General features: G+C 44.1%; 1 protein-coding gene across 1 annotated transcript in view; it reads right to left on the minus strand.

The window, feature by feature from the left end:
- The window catches only part of LOC310747656 (uncharacterized protein), a 144359-nt gene that overhangs the window by 22242 nt on the left and 106562 nt on the right, over positions 1 to 15555 (minus strand). The window contains exons 17-21 of the mRNA XM_083582309.1: positions 14170 to 14452; positions 11406 to 11633; positions 9242 to 9321; positions 2049 to 2331; positions 493 to 1347 (exon numbers count right to left, since the gene is read on the minus strand). Of these exons, the coding sequence (XP_083438435.1) occupies positions 493 to 1347; positions 2049 to 2331; positions 9242 to 9321; positions 11406 to 11633; positions 14170 to 14452 (1729 nt within the window). The remainder of the gene's footprint in view (positions 1 to 492; positions 1348 to 2048; positions 2332 to 9241; positions 9322 to 11405; positions 11634 to 14169; positions 14453 to 15555) is intronic.

Below are 15555 nucleotides of genomic sequence, written 5' to 3' on the forward strand. Positions count from 1 at the left end.
CCATTATTTGCTGCATGAGTTGCCATATTAAATCTCTTCTGGGTTCTCTCACCAAAGAGTCCAACAAGAATGATATTGTTTAGCAAGCTCAGCAAAAACGAAAAAACAGGTTTAAAGTCCTTTTCCTCGCTGTTCCCACTCCCATTTCCACAGCCACAGCTACTTTTTTCTCCAGCTCCACCTGCCATCTCTCTCCTACTCGTCTCTGTCTAGGCTGGGATCCTCCCTGTAACTTGAGTGCAGTGAAGCTGCTTTGGCAGAAGCAGCACAGTGCAGGATTGAATACGCCTTCACTAACAGGTTCTCTGCACACAAAGGAAGTTGGTCACAAAAAAGTGGGAAAGGTCTGGTACTTCACTGTCTTACTCCATGAGTAGCTTTTCTGCACACAAGGGGAGAATGGGCTCTTACACTGGAGCTTGAATTTTTCAGGGTACTGTTTTACATATCACTGCCCATGTCAAATAAATTATATCTTATGAGAGGCATTACCTGCCAAGGCCAAAGCTCCCGCATCTCTCCTTCCACCGCTAATTTGTTTTTGGTCCTGGACAAGAACATGGCATGTAGAGCATGTGCTGTGGCATAAACAGCATTATAAAGACTGTAGCTGTGGCCAGCCATGCTCATCTCAAAACCAGATGAAGGGAGATTCCCCAGCTTCTCCTCACCAGTGCAGGTTCCACCGGCCTGCTCCTCTGTATTGGAGTTTGGAAATAAACAGAGAAATACCTGTGCCCAGAGCTCCTTGACAAAGCCATTTCCATTTTCCTCAAAAGGATTTTGTACCTCAAGAAATGCTTTGAATCCTTGCACCACATTTGAATGAACTGTAAAGCAGAGGGAACCCTGGAAGACTTGCATATCCAGGTTCATTTGATAGGTCCGTGCTGTGAAATCCAGCTGTGCCGTCAGAATCCACACCTTGCCCACAGATGTCTTGGTCACATTTTCCAATTCACCAATTGCTACGATTTCTCTCAAGGTAAGCATGGACTTTATTCCCCCATAGAAAACCACCACCTTGGCTTTACTTTCCATAATAGCTTGATAAATTTGGATCAAGTCTGGAAACATGTCATAATACTCAGCCAAATGTATCATTTTCAGGATTGTCTCTGAGAAGGCCAAGCAAATGCCTTTCTGGGAGAGCAGAGGTTTCAGGGTCTGAATAAATCTCTCTCCACTGTCACTTTCTCTAGCAAGCAACCCAACCCAGGTCCAGCCAAAGTGCAGAAGTAACTCAACAATCCCAGTGTACTGATGGGCTTCATTGGGCACCATCTTGTAGAAGGAAGTGGATTGGCTTTGACCAGCATCCTCTGGAGAAAAGGAGCCATAAGTGAGCTAAAAGGAAATAAAGGAGCATCATCTACAATTGCAGAAGGACTGGGTATGTGCACCCAGGACCTGCCCACCCAGGAGGCAAAATGAGCCAGTTGCCTTAAGAAGGCAGGTTCCAGAAAGCTGGGAAGGGTGGCAGGTTGCACCCTGTGTTTCTCAGCCTCCACCTCCTTCTTTGCCATACCTCCACTTCCAGTTCCCTGAACTCCTGCTTTCATCTCCTCTGCCCTCCTTTTCTTTATCCACTGTGATCTCTAGGTTTTTTCTGTACTGTTGCTTTTCTCTCCCCTGTTTCTTTCATGTTGCTTCACCACAAAATTTCAACTCCTGATTTCATGGCGTCTTCCCTTCCTCTCTCAAGCCACTAACACACAGAATCCCCATCAAGTACCACAATGTGTGGGCAGCTGACTCCTGATGGGCAGGCTTCCAGCTTTGCAAGAGAGCAGCTTCCGTCTCCAACCAGTAGGCCATGGAGCAAAGGTGAGAGGGTGTCAGCTGGTAGCATGGAATTTGGATACATGTTTTTAGGTGTGTTTGGACAAGGAACTGGGGTGAGATGAGAACTCTTCTACCATCACATTACCTTCTGAAGGGCAGAATCACTCTCTTTCGTCTCTCACAACTGTTTCTATATTGCACGAATCCTTTCTGGATAGAAGAAATCATGGTGAATGTGTGAAATCCCCTAGGCAGCATCTTACCTGCGGAATCTTGTAGATGCCCAAGATGTTTGCCAGGTAGACGGAGATATCGAAGTCCAGTCCTCCAATAACTGCCACCAGGTGTTTCTGGATGTTGCACTTGTAGTTGGGTATAGATGTGGAGGGAAGGTTCAGAGCAGCCCAGTAGGTCATCCTTTCATCAAAGTAACTGTCATAGATGTGGAATCCCAGTGTAATATTAGGCAAGATCTTGGGGTTCTCATTGATCTCCTTGATAGCAAATACCAAGGCCAGAATATGCTGGTAGTTCTTTGGCACAATACTGCAACAAGAATTTTATGCTGTATCATAGAGAGATATACTATGCATGTTTTTCAGTGGGCTCTTTATGATTCTTGAGTATTTTAGTGTAAATTTTGCCCTAATATACACATATCTGCAGAACAATTTCCCCTAAAAGAGCAGAATTTTAGCTTAATGTAGGACTCATTCAGACTTCTCCACTCCTGCCATTTTCCTCTACAAAAATCTGATCTTTACCGCTGAACTGGAACTCACACCTCCCTCATAACGTCTCCCAACTGACAGTTAACTGACATTTCTTCGCTGATCACTACCCTCAGCTGAATACAGTTGGAATGTATCTATTCCAGGCCCTGTCTATAAATATTAAAGACAATCGTCTAGCCTGACTTGGATGAGAACCTGAGGGGTTATTCGAGCATCACCTCAAAGGAGAGGTGAGCCTTTAATACCCCTCACACAAGAGTTTCTGAGGTGAAGATTAAGAACAGAGAAGGGCTTTCCATCTTAAACTAAGGTTTAATCTTTGAGTCCTCCTCTTGTTAAACTCTCCTTGGAAGAGATTTGGTGGGATGTGGGGAGGAGAGAACACATCAACAAGACCAGGCTCTCTCATGTCACTGACACATTCAGACCTGCATTTCCCTTCAGTGGAAGTAAATCCCACTGAAATCCATGGAACTAGCTTCTGAGGAGGCCTGGTTAGAGCTGGGGGATATTTCAGTATCATTTGACATTTGATGTCTTTACTGGGTATTAAGGCGCTGGTGGATAGTTAGCCTTTCTTTGAAGTCTTCTTCGTCAAAAGCAGCAAAGAGGTGAGAAGCAAGTCCGCCAACAATAAGATGACCAGGTTGGTAGTATTCATGTGGAATGCTGGACAGATCATTGATGGTGCAACTCGTGGTATGTTTGCACACCAGATGTGGCAGATGAAAGAGAAGGGGCACAATAAACAGCAGCATATTGAAGAAAATATTCTTTCTCATCAAACAAACTTATTTCCATCCAGCAAATGAACCTTGCTTCACAACCAACCTCAGTACAATATTCTGCCTTATGATGAACAGCACTTCTCTAACAATTCACAGATTAAAATCCTATTTTATAACTTGATTAAGAGAAAGGTGAAGATACTTCCACTTCCTCTGTCCTCTCCCTTGCAAAGAATGGCAGGAAGAGTTTTTCATACCCATGTTTTGACATTGGTTAGTATTCTCTGGAAATCTACTGAGATATTATCCAAGGGATACTTAGCCATGCTGAGAGTGATAATTATAGGTGAGATAATAACAAGCTCCCTTTACATCAGGAACATCAGAAAATGCCCAATAATAATAATAATAACCCTGTTTCTGTTGTTTCATTCAAAGTTCTTTCTGACTGTTTATGGGATAAGAAAAGGGCATGCAGAATTAACAGCAACGAGGAAGAGCAGAACAGGGGGCAAGTCTCCTTTCAGTGCTGACCAGCAGAAATGATTACTCTGACCTCCTAAAATTTCCCACCTGAACACCAGTTCATTAGATTTCTGACAATTATACTGAGACGAAGGAATGGTGAAAAGGACAACTATTTGTTTTCCTGATAGAAAAGCACCTCACAACTATTTGGTGGGAGTAATATATAGAAGTAATAAGTAGTGATATAAGTAGTAATATATAGAAGTAATTAGTAGTGAATCCATATTTTATAATAAAACGGTACTTAATTTCACTTATGTTCAAAATGCTTTTACTCCAAAATATTCATTCAGAAGCATTCTGCCCATCGTATAACAATAAACCCATGAAAAATACCAAAATCGTTATTCATTTAATTTTAAGTTTAAAACCCCCACACCAGGAATGGTCTAGCATATATTGCCCATGACCACAGGCATCCCCCACTGCACACAATAAATAACCAAATAATTTAATCAATACCCAGTTATGGAGGGAGAGCGCTGGAGAGTTCTCATGGCTTGTGAGGGCAGAGATTGGAGGTGCAGCAGGGGGTTGTTTATGCTACTCAGCCCCCCCCCACCTGACAGCTAATGTGCATAGAAGAGCAACAGAAGCAGCAACTTTCCCCACACATCCCCCAGTCAGCCCCCAAAATTCCAGATGTGGGTATTTTAGGTGCAGTATTTTTGATCCAGAATGGAGGGAGAGCAGCAGAGAAGACATCCAAAGGGTTTTAGATGGTGCTCCCCACTTATTCAATCTTCATTTATGTATGTGGGCCACTTGAACATAACCTTCAAGTAAGTGGGACTCGCTGTGCTGAAATCTCTGAGACTGGTTCATCATGACAGTAGCAAAGCCATTTCCAACCTCAGGAGGAGGTGGTGTTGCGGGCATCACACCCCCAACACACGCGCGGAGGCTGGCTCAGCCCTGCACGATCTGGGAAATCCTCGGCCATGTCATTCCCTGGCTAGCCAATCAGCTGGCTCAGGGGGTGTGCCTTGCCTCATTTAAGGCAAGCGCGGCCAGGAATCTCCCTCTTTGGCCGCTCAGCTGCGTTGGTTTCCCACCCGCCCGCCCTTCAAGGTTCCTCTTTTGACCTTGCTATGGACCTCGGTTGGTCACCGTTAAGGGGCCTGGTAGGAATTTTTTTCACTTGGCAAATTGGCACCAACCATTTGGTTTTTCATCACAACTTTCTCGGCTTTGGCGGTTAGGCATTGGTATGGGTATTGTCATGCAGATGTATGGGGGGGGAGCGCCATCACCTCCCCTGGATATTGAAGGGTAGTCCAGAAAAGGATTCCGGGGGGCGTGGCCCCGTCCGAAGCCTATGGAGGCCAGGCCCAAGGCACGCCCCCGAGCAGTGACCCCGGGGGAGTCCCTAGTTGATGTGCATCAGCAGGGCTCCCCTGCTGGTGTTAACCCTTCCCGGTCTTCAAGCAAGCAGGCTGAAGCTGGATAGTCAATAGGACCAATGCCTAAGCCAATACCACTCATCACCTGTAACCAATAAAGTTGAGGCCTAATTTTAGCCCATTAACCTAAATTACTGTGTCCAGTGTCTTTATTTCTACTGGTGGGAGGCGGGATCTCACCACGCAACTCTACTGAAACCTTAGTGAGAGGAAAAAACCTAGAAAGGAACAAGCCTTTTTAAAAAATGCCTCTCGGTATATTGTTTTTTCTTGTTCAGTCTCTAATCAATTACCCTCTGAATTTCTAGTCAGGTCTCAATATTTTATGGTACTCATGACAGTTTTTTGGTTTCCAAATAAGCCATAGGGTTAAAACAAGATGAGGGGCTCCTGTCTCCGAGAGACCACAGGGGATTTTAAAAGAAATTGCACATAGGAACTGCAACATGTAAAATACAACCTAATTGGATGGTGTGGATAAAGAGAGATTACATTGCTCATAGTTTGGTGGAAAAAATCCAAAGAATGAAAGGATAATTAATTATTTCCTCTTTATTAACTGCTCCTTGCTGTTCAGATCAGGCCTCAACACAATGATGTAGCATTTGGGGGCAAAGATGGAACCAAGTAAACCAGCACTGGAGGCCAAGATGGAGAAGATCTCCACAGCCACCATGTATTTCCCCTTGGTGCTCAGGTAGACCGGAACAAAGGAAATCCAAACACTACAAAACAAGAACATGCTGAAAGTGATGAATTTGGCCTCATTGAAGCTCTCAGGCAATTTCCTGGCAAAAAAGGCCACTACAAAGCTGATCATGGCCAAAAAGCCCATGTAACCCAGGACACAGTAAAACAGGGCAACAGACCCTTCATTGCAGCCTAGAATAATTTCTCTCATCATTGAGTTCATGTCAGAATCAGGGAATGGGGGAGAGGTTCCTAACCACACAGTGCAAATGCCCACTTGGATAAGGGAACAAGAAATCACAATGGAGCTTGCCAGTCTTTTCCCCACCCACTTCCTCATTCTGGATCCTGGTTTGGTGGCCACAAAGGCCAGAACCACCGTGATAGTCTTGGCCAGCACACAAGAAACGGTCACTGTGAAAACAAGGCCAAAAGCCATTTGTCGGAGAAGGCAGCTCACTCTTTCTGGAGGGCTCAGGAAGATCAATGGGCAGAGGAAGCAGAGCAGGAGGGAAGTGAGGAGAGTGTAGGTGAGGTCCCGATTGTTTGCTCTGACAATGGGTGTGTCCCGATGTTTAATGAAGATGACTAGGACCACCATATTGAGGAGAGAAAGAGAAAGAGCCAACAATGCTAAGCTCATCCCCAGAGGCTCTTTAAAAGACAGGAAGCTGATGGTCTTTGGAAGGCATTGTGATTGGTTCCTGTCTGGATAGTGGTCCTTTGGGCATGCAGCACAGTCAACCATGTCTGGAAAGAAAATAATACATTCACATTTTGGATGTGTTGGAGAGCAACTATTAGTACTGCGAGTATGGAACTCATAATGTTAAATGAGAGTTATTACAGATATTTCCAGGGTAACCAGATTGAAAGTGATGCATCAGAATCCCACCTCAGAACATAGCTGTCAACGTTTCCCTTTTTTAAAGGGAAATTCCCTTATTCCGAATAGGATTCCTTGCAAGAAAAGGGAAAAATTGACAGCTATGCCTCAGAACTTTTGTTGGGTTATGTGGGGTGTCCTGTGATGGGTTGCTAACTCCACATAAACCACTTTTTTATTGTTCAGAATGGGTACAGTCCATGACCATTTTGCACAGTGGTTCCATTGTCAGCCCGTTCCACCCCCACACCCTCTGCTGACCGCATTCCTCCCCACCCTGGTGTGCGATTGCGCATCAATCAGACACATGATTATTTGCTATTGCCTGAACTAAGACAGGTGTCTCCTACCAAGTCATATCACTGGTACATTGAATTCAAAATTGCTTCCTGTATTTTAACCTGTGACAAAGATTACATGATGATGACAAACCAATTCTTTTTAGGAGTGGGTCCCTAATCCTTTATGGGGTCTATCTGCCAACGGGTATGGAGGAGAAATTTATTTTTTATTCCACTTGAATGAGAAAGATATCTAAATCTCACTCCTTGAATCATTACACAGGTCAACAACAAATTTGTTGTCTGCGTTTTTTCAGTTGATTTAGGATGAATCTGATGCGCTGAATCCAAAAATCACATTGGTTTTGCTCAATCAGGTCAAGTTTTTGAGCTATGGCCACATGTCATTTTTTTACGTTTTTGTTCACATGTACGCTTGTGTGGAGCATTTTAGAAGAAGTTGGTGGGGGTAAAATGCCATGTCGAATAATTGTTTTGATTGGAAATGATTATTTTAATGACAAGAAGTATTCAGGTCCGATAGTTCTGGGTGATTATGTTGAAAAGGGATCAATTTGAAGTCATAAAACCTCGAAATCTTCCATAAATTGGTGCGGCTCCATAAATTGGTGGGATCAACAGAAAGAACCAGAGCAGCCTCAAGTATCCTGATCTTCAATCAGCACGTCGTCCTGTAGCTCATTGTGATGAAATTCCAGTGCCTATCTTCGGAGAACTTCCTGACATTGGTGACGAAGATGCCTCCAGTGTTGAAGGACATGAAGAAGAAGTGGTTCTTGAAGATGATGCTCCACATCCATTTTCCCAAAAGGAGTTGAATGATCTAGTTCACGACCTCAGCTTGTCAAAGGACTCTGCCGAACTGTTGGCATCCAGATTGAAGGGGAAAAACCTCCTCTTTGACAGTGCTCACATCAGCTTCCTCCGCAACAGGCATCAAGAGTACCTCCGTTTTTTCTCGGAAGAGAAGGACTTGGTGTACTGTGCAGATATTGGGCAGCTTCTGCTCAAGCTTGGAGTGCCACAGTACGAACCCAAAGATTGGAGACTGTTCATTGACAGTAGCAAGCAATCACTGGAATGTGTTCTGCTACACAACGGCAACCAGTTTGCCTCTATACCCCTGGCTCACTCGAGTACACTGAAGGAGAACTATGAAGCGGTGAAGTATGTGCTGGAGAAAATTGGTTATGATCAGCATAAGTGGTTTATTTGTGTTGACCTGAAGATGGTGAACTTTTTGTTGGGGCAACAGTCTGGCTTCACCAAGTACCCATGTTTTCTGTGCATGTGGGATAGTAGGGACCGTGCTCAGCATTACACGAAGAAGGACTGGCCTGTGCGGGAGGATTTGGTGCCTTGCAAAGAAAGGAATGTCATCAACGACCCTCTGGTGGACAGAGAGAGAATACTCTTCCCACCGCTGCACATCAAGCTCGGCTTAATCAAGCAGTTCACCAAGGCTCTGGACAAGGATGGTGACTGCTTCACTTACTTGTGCCAGGCTTTTCCAGGATTGACCATGGAAAAGTTGAAAGCTGGCATCTTTGACGGTCCTCAGATCCGTCAGCTCATCAGAGATCCAGAGTTCAGAAAGTCAATGAACGAAGTGGAACTGGAAGTGTGGAAGGCATTTGTTCTGGTAGTGAAGAACTTTCTTGGCAACAATAAGGCCAGAAACTACGCAGAACTTGTCAACAACATGCTGACTGCTTTCAGAAACCTGGGCTGCAACGTGAGCGTCAAGATGCACTACCTATTTTCACATATGGACCGGTTTCCTGAGAACCTGGGTTCAATGAATGACAAGCAGGGGGAGAGATTCCATCAGGACATGAAAGAGATGGAGACCAGGTATCAGGGTCACTGGGATGCAGTCATGATGGCTGACTACTGTTGGACTCTGAAGAGAGACCTCCCTGCTGCTGAGCATTCCAGGAGTTCCAAGAAATGGAAGTTCAAGCCCTGAAGTTTGAAAAATGGTGAAGCAACATGCAATTTACGTGTACTTACCTTTATCAATGCCCACCATTCAGTTTACAGTAAACCTGACCTGATGGAGAGAAACGGATGCCATTTCCTGATACAGCAGTGCAAAAATACCCTAAATCAGTTGTAGAAATCTAGACAACATTCAAAAAGTAAAAAAATTGTTACCCAATGTTATATATCCTGTGTCTCTTACCCTTTTCGGATGAAATCTTGCCTTGAGGACATGGGGCACAACCATAGCAGCAGAATGGCTCCCCCTCCTTCTTCTCCTTCCTGGAACCAGGAGGGCAATTTGGGTTACACACAGAAAGGGGTGGCACCTGCCCATTTAAATAAACAGATTAACCGTTTAGCACACAGAAGTAAGTAGCGCTTTTGGTTTCTTTTTTCTTCCAGCTGGCAGTAGGAAGACACCAAACTACTTATTCAAAACACAGTGCCAGGCTACTCATTTGGCTCTTCATGGTTTTTTTTAAAAAAATAAACATAAATAATGTGGAAACTGACCATGTTTGAGCCCCTTTCTGGCATTCAGAAAGAATGCATGACAGCTGAAATAGGGAAGGGGATTGGGGCTTCATCTTTGCCAGCCCTGCCCCCTTTTCTCCCCATATATAAAGTAATACCTTTTACACCTCCAATTTTCCAATTGCAGCAATCATGCTTTGTGAAGATGACAGAAGCGTAGTGCCGAAAATGATCTACAAATGTGGAGACCTTGTGGAGTGTGGTCTCACCAGCTCTGCCCATATTGTTCCCATAGCTGTTCCACCAATGATCTTTGCATACTAAGCAGAAAGCTCTGACAGGCTGAACACACTGAGAAGCCTCCCTGTGATTTGGAATTTTCTGTTCTTATCTCGGTCCCCAAATATGAGTCTTCAGAAAGGGGTTCAACCAAATGTTCTTAGAAGCCCCCTTCACACTCCCTGCCGTGCATTTTATCTTAACAGATGCATTTTCAAGTGTATTTTATGCTACCAGGTGTATTTTTCAAACCATTTTGGTCCTTTTTTTGAGCTGAGACTATACCACAAGATCGACAGAAATGTGAAACCTGAAGGATAAGCAATGATGTTCCTATATGTGTACTAGTCTGAGAGGTATAAATTTAGCCAGTTTCCATAAAATTGTAGACTCCTCCACCCTTGCCTACAGTTCCTTTTTCCTTAGGATACAAGTGACTAGCATAAGCACACTTGTTGTTGTTGTTGTTGTTGTTGTTGTTGTTGTTGTTGTTGTTGTTGTTGTTATTTTAAAAGAACATGAATAATGGTCTTAGGTGTCTCAGTAAAATTAGGGCTGCCATGTGTCTGAAATTTCAAAGGCGGAAGCGGCGTCCTGGGGAAAGTTCTGGAGAGTGGAGGTTTCTTCTGGATCTTTGGCAAGTAAAACAAAAAATTGTGGGATTTTACTTCCTTCTCAAACACCAGCATTTCAACTGCAAGCAGCAAACCCCTTCTTCTTCCCAAGAGACTCATGAAAAGCACTTAGATGAAAAGAACCCCAAGTCAAAAGCCACATGCCATATCCAGATGCTGGACAAGTTTGGCAAATGGTGAGATCCTACACTGTTTGGGCGTTGATCTGAGCCAGCAAGATCTTATGTTGTGATTCCTGCATCGTGGACCACGTGGTTTGCAACTCTAAGATTCTATTACAGTGGTACCTCGGGTTACACACGCTTCAGGTTACATATGCTTCAGGTTACAGACTCCACTAATCCAGAAATAGTGCTTCAGGTTAAGAACTTTGCTTCAGAATGAGAACAGAAATCATGTTCTCACGGCGCGGCAGCAGCAGGAGGCCCCATTGGCTAAAGTGGTGCTTCAGGTTAAGAACAGTTTCAGGTTCAGAACGGACCTCCAGAATGAATTAAGTACCGTATTTTTCGCCCTATAGGACGCACCGGCCCATAGGATGCACCTAGTTTTTTTGGGGGGGGAATAAAGAAAAAAAATTATTCCCCCCCCCCAGTCGCGGCTTCAACACACCCCGCACTCCGGGCAGCAGGCTGCTATCCGAAGCCTAGGGAGCCCTGCGGGAACTCCCGCGGGCTCCCCAGGCTTGCTGATAGCTTCCTGAAGCCTGGAGAGCGAGAGGGGTCGCCGCGCAAAAGCCTGCATTCGCCCCATAGGACACACAGATTTCCCCTTCATTTTTGGAGGGGGAAAAGTGCGTCCTATAGGGCGAAAAATACGGTACTTAACCCGAGGTACCACTGTATTCTTAAACAGTGCAGAGAAAAAAATGTTTAGAATCTGGCAGGAAAGGCAGGTATGTGCTGGACTGATGATCTGTAAGTAGAATAACATTCCCTTTTCCTATCTCTCATAACTGTAGGAATTATGCCTCACCTGGTGAAAGCTTCTGTGCCACACTATTCTGTTGTCATCAAGGGTGAATGGCTGGTCAGTTGTAGCCTCCACACCAACCCTTCCAACCTTGACCTTCATGAAGGAGTTATTTGGAAAAGTGACTAGGTTGGTGATATCAAAGCCAGCTTCTACTTCCCTGTTCTCACTGAAAGATACTGTTTCCCCAGCAGAGTTGTTGAAGGAGACAGTCCTAAGAAAGGGGTGGAGCTGCAATGAAAGAAAAAGAATAACTTTGAAGTAATGCAAATGTCTCTCCTTTCTCACATTCAGGATGCCTCCAGACTGTCAAAACAGGGAGGTAGTGCCATGCAAATATAATCAATTTTCTGAGCACTGGTTTGTAGGGCGAGCATTCACATATTGAGCCAATGATCTCCATTGTTTCCTATGGTGAAAATCCCAAGGCATGACTGACCATGCTTGGATATCTACACACACACACACACTGCCCAACTAGCCTGATATAACCAGCATGCTTAAGTCTAATAAAGACATAAAGGGTTTAATTTCGTAGAATAAGGTGTTCTGACAGACTTGGCCTATGTCCCAGCCCCTTACCTTGGGAAGAAATGGGCAACAAAGCCTATTGTTCTGCTCACTCTATATGTGAATTTCGTTTGTGTGGAGTTCTGAGCTGCTCCCTACAACCACATGGAATCAAGAAGCCTGTTTTTCATATAAGAATGTAATCTGAAACTACCATTTTCTATACCAATTATAAGTTTGAGAACTTTTACCATTTTGTCTTCTGCAACATTTTTCTGAGTGCTGGTTCCCAAAAAACTTTTGAACTTAGAAGAGTTTTGTAAGTAAACCACATTATGACCTGCTAAGCATGTGATCTATTTATGTGCTCAGAAAGTAGGATCTTCTGGAATTCACCGGAAAGGGCATATTTTAAGGTTTTACATCCTGTATCTCCATGCTTCTGTTTGCTGCATGTTTTCCCATGCACACAAAGGAAATTGCTCACAAAAAAAACTGGACAGTGCAGGATTGGATCCTCCTGCTTAAGAGCTGTAAGCAGAACAGTCTGATTCTTCACTGACCTAGTCCTCAATGAGCAGCTTCTCTGCACACAAATGGAGACTGTGGAGCTTCAAATTTTTTCAGGGTACTGTTTTACATATCACTGCCTATGTCAAATAAATAATATCACATGACACGCATTACCTGCCAAGGCTGAAACTCCTGCATCTCTCCTTCCACCATTCTCCTATATTTGGCTCCAGACAGGAACATGGCATGTAGAGCATGTGCTATGGCATAGACAGCAGTATAGAGACTGTAGCTGTGGCCAGACATGGTCATCTCAAAAACAGACGAAGGGAGATTCCCCAGCTTCTCCTCTCCAGTGCAGGCTCCACTGTCCTGCTCCTTTGTATTGGAGTTTGGAAATAAACAGAGAAATACCTGTGCCCAGAACTGCTTGACAAAGCCATTTCCATTTTCCTCAAAAGGATTTTGTGCCTGAAGAAAGGCTTTGAATCCTTGTACCACATTTGAATGAACTGAAAAGGAGAGGGAACCCTGGGAAGTTTGCATATCAAGGCTCATTCGCAAGGGCGGTGCTGTGAAATCCAGTTGTGCCGTCAAAATCCACACTTTGCCATCAGATGCCTTAGTCACATTTTCCATTTCACCTAGTACTATCATTGTCTGCAAGGCAAGGATGGACTTTGTTGCTCCATAGACAACCACCACCTTGGCTTTACTTTCCATAATAGCTTGATAAATTTGGATCCAGTGGGGAAACATGTCATAATACTCAGCCAAATATGCCATGTTCAGGGTTGTCTCTGAGAAAGCCAAGCAAATGCCTTTCTGGGAGAGCAGAGGTTTCAGGGTCTGAATGAATCTCTCTCCACCTTCACTTTCTCTAGCAAGCAATCCAACCCACGTCCAAGCAAAGTGCAGAAGTAACTCAACAATCCCAGTGTACTGATGGGCTTCATTGGGCACCATCTTGTAGAAGGAACTGGATTGGCTTTGACCACCATCCTCTGGAGAAAACGAGCCATAAGTGAGCTAAAAGGAAATAAAGGAGCATCATCTATAATTGCAGAAGGACTGGGTATGTGCACCCAGGACCTGCCCACCCAGGAGGCAAAATGAACCAGTTGCCTTAAGAAGGCAGGTTCCACAAAGCTGGGAGGAGTGGCAGGTTGCACCTTGTGTTTCTCAGCTTCCACCTCCTTCGTTGCCATTCCTCCATGTCCAGTTTCCTGCACTCCTGCTTTCCTTTCCAACATCTGCCTTTTCTTTCTACACTTTTTCCTCTATGCCTTCCTGTGTTGCTTCTTTCCTCTCCGCTGTATTTTCCACTTTGCTTCACCGCAGCATTTCAGCTCCTGATTTCATGGCGTCTTCCCTTCCCTTCCCTTCCCTTCATCTCTCAAGCCACTAACACACAGAATCCCCATCAAGTGCCACAATGTGTGTGCAGCTGACTCCTGATAGGCAGCCTTCCAGCTTTGCAAGAGAGCAGCTTTTGACTCCAACCGGTAGGCCATGTAGCAAAGGTGAGAGGGTGTCAGTTGGCAGAATGGAATTGGGATACATGTTTTTAGGTGTGTATGGACAAGGAAGTGGGGTGAGATGAGAACTTTTCTATCATCACCTTACCTTGTGAAGGGCAGGATCACTCTTCTTCGTCTCTCACAACTATTTCTATATTATACAAATCCTTTCTTGATAGAAGACATCATGGTGGATGTGTGAAATCCCCTACGCAGCATCTTACCTGGGGAATCTTGTAGATGCCCAAGATGTTTGCCAGGTAGACGGAGATATCCAAGTCCAGTCCCCCAATAACTGCCACCAGGTGTTTCTGGTTGTTGCACTTGTAGTTGGGGACAAGTGTGGAGGGAAGGTTCAGAGCAGCCCAGTAGGTCATCCTTTCATCGAAGTAACTGTCATAGATGTGGAATCCCAGTGTAATATTAGGCAAGATCTTGGGGCTCTCATTGATCACCTTGATAGCAAATACCAAGGCCAGAATATGCTGGTAGTTCTTTGGCACAATACTGCAACAAGAATTTTATGCTGTATCATTGAGAGATATACTATGCATGTTGTTCAGGGGGCTCTTGATAATTTGCCCTAAATTACACATATCTGCAGAACAATTTCAACTAAAAGAGTAGAATTTTAACTTAATGTAGGGCTCATTCAGACTTTCCCACTCCTGCCATTTTCCTCCAGGAAAATCAGATCTTTACCGCCGAACTACAACTCACACCTCCCTCATAACGTCTCCCTACTGACAGTTAACTGACATTTATTCACAGATCACTACCTTCAGCTGAATATAGTCAGAATGTATGTAATCCATGCCCTGCCTATAATAATAATAATAATAATAATAATAATAATAAATTTTATTTATATCCCGCCCTCCCCAGCCGAAGCCGGGCTCAGGGCGGCTAACAACAATCAAATAATCAAACAATCAAATAAACCAACATTCTAAAAATATTTCATTATAAAAATTAATTAAAATCAAGTTGATGGCAACCATTAAGCAAAACTCTGTGCAGGTTGCCAGAGGAGGGAGTCAGGCTGCGCCCTGACCAAAGGCCTGGTGGAACTGTTAAAGACAATCGTCTAGCCTGACTTGGATGAGAATATCAGGGGTTATTCGAGCATCACCTCAAAGGAGAGGTGAGCCTTGTGTAAGACACTTCAAACGAAAGTTTCTGTGGTGAAGATTAAGAACAGAGAAGGGCTTTCCATCTTAAACTAGGGAGGTTTAATCTTTGAGTCCTCCTCTTGTTAAACTCCTTGGAAGAGATTTGGTGGAATGTGGGGAGGAGAGAACACATCAACAAGACCAGGCTCTCTCATCTCACAGACACATTCAGATCTGCATTTCCCTTCAGTGGAAGTAAATCCAACTGAAATCAGGGGAACTAGATTCTGAGGAGGCCTGGTTAGAGCTGGGGGATATTTCAGTATCATCTGATTATTTGACATTTGATGTCTTTACTGTGTATTAAGACGCTGATGGATAGTTAGCCTTTCTTTGAAGTCTTCTTTGTCAAAAACAGCAAAGAGATGAGAAGCAAGTCCGCCAACAATAAGATGACCAGGTTGGTAGTATTCATGTGGAATTCTGGACAGATCATTG

The sequence above is a fragment of the Podarcis filfolensis genome, assembly GCF_964270895.1.
Source record: "Podarcis filfolensis genome assembly, chromosome: 13".
Lineage (NCBI taxonomy): Eukaryota > Metazoa > Chordata > Lepidosauria > Squamata > Lacertidae > Podarcis > Podarcis filfolensis.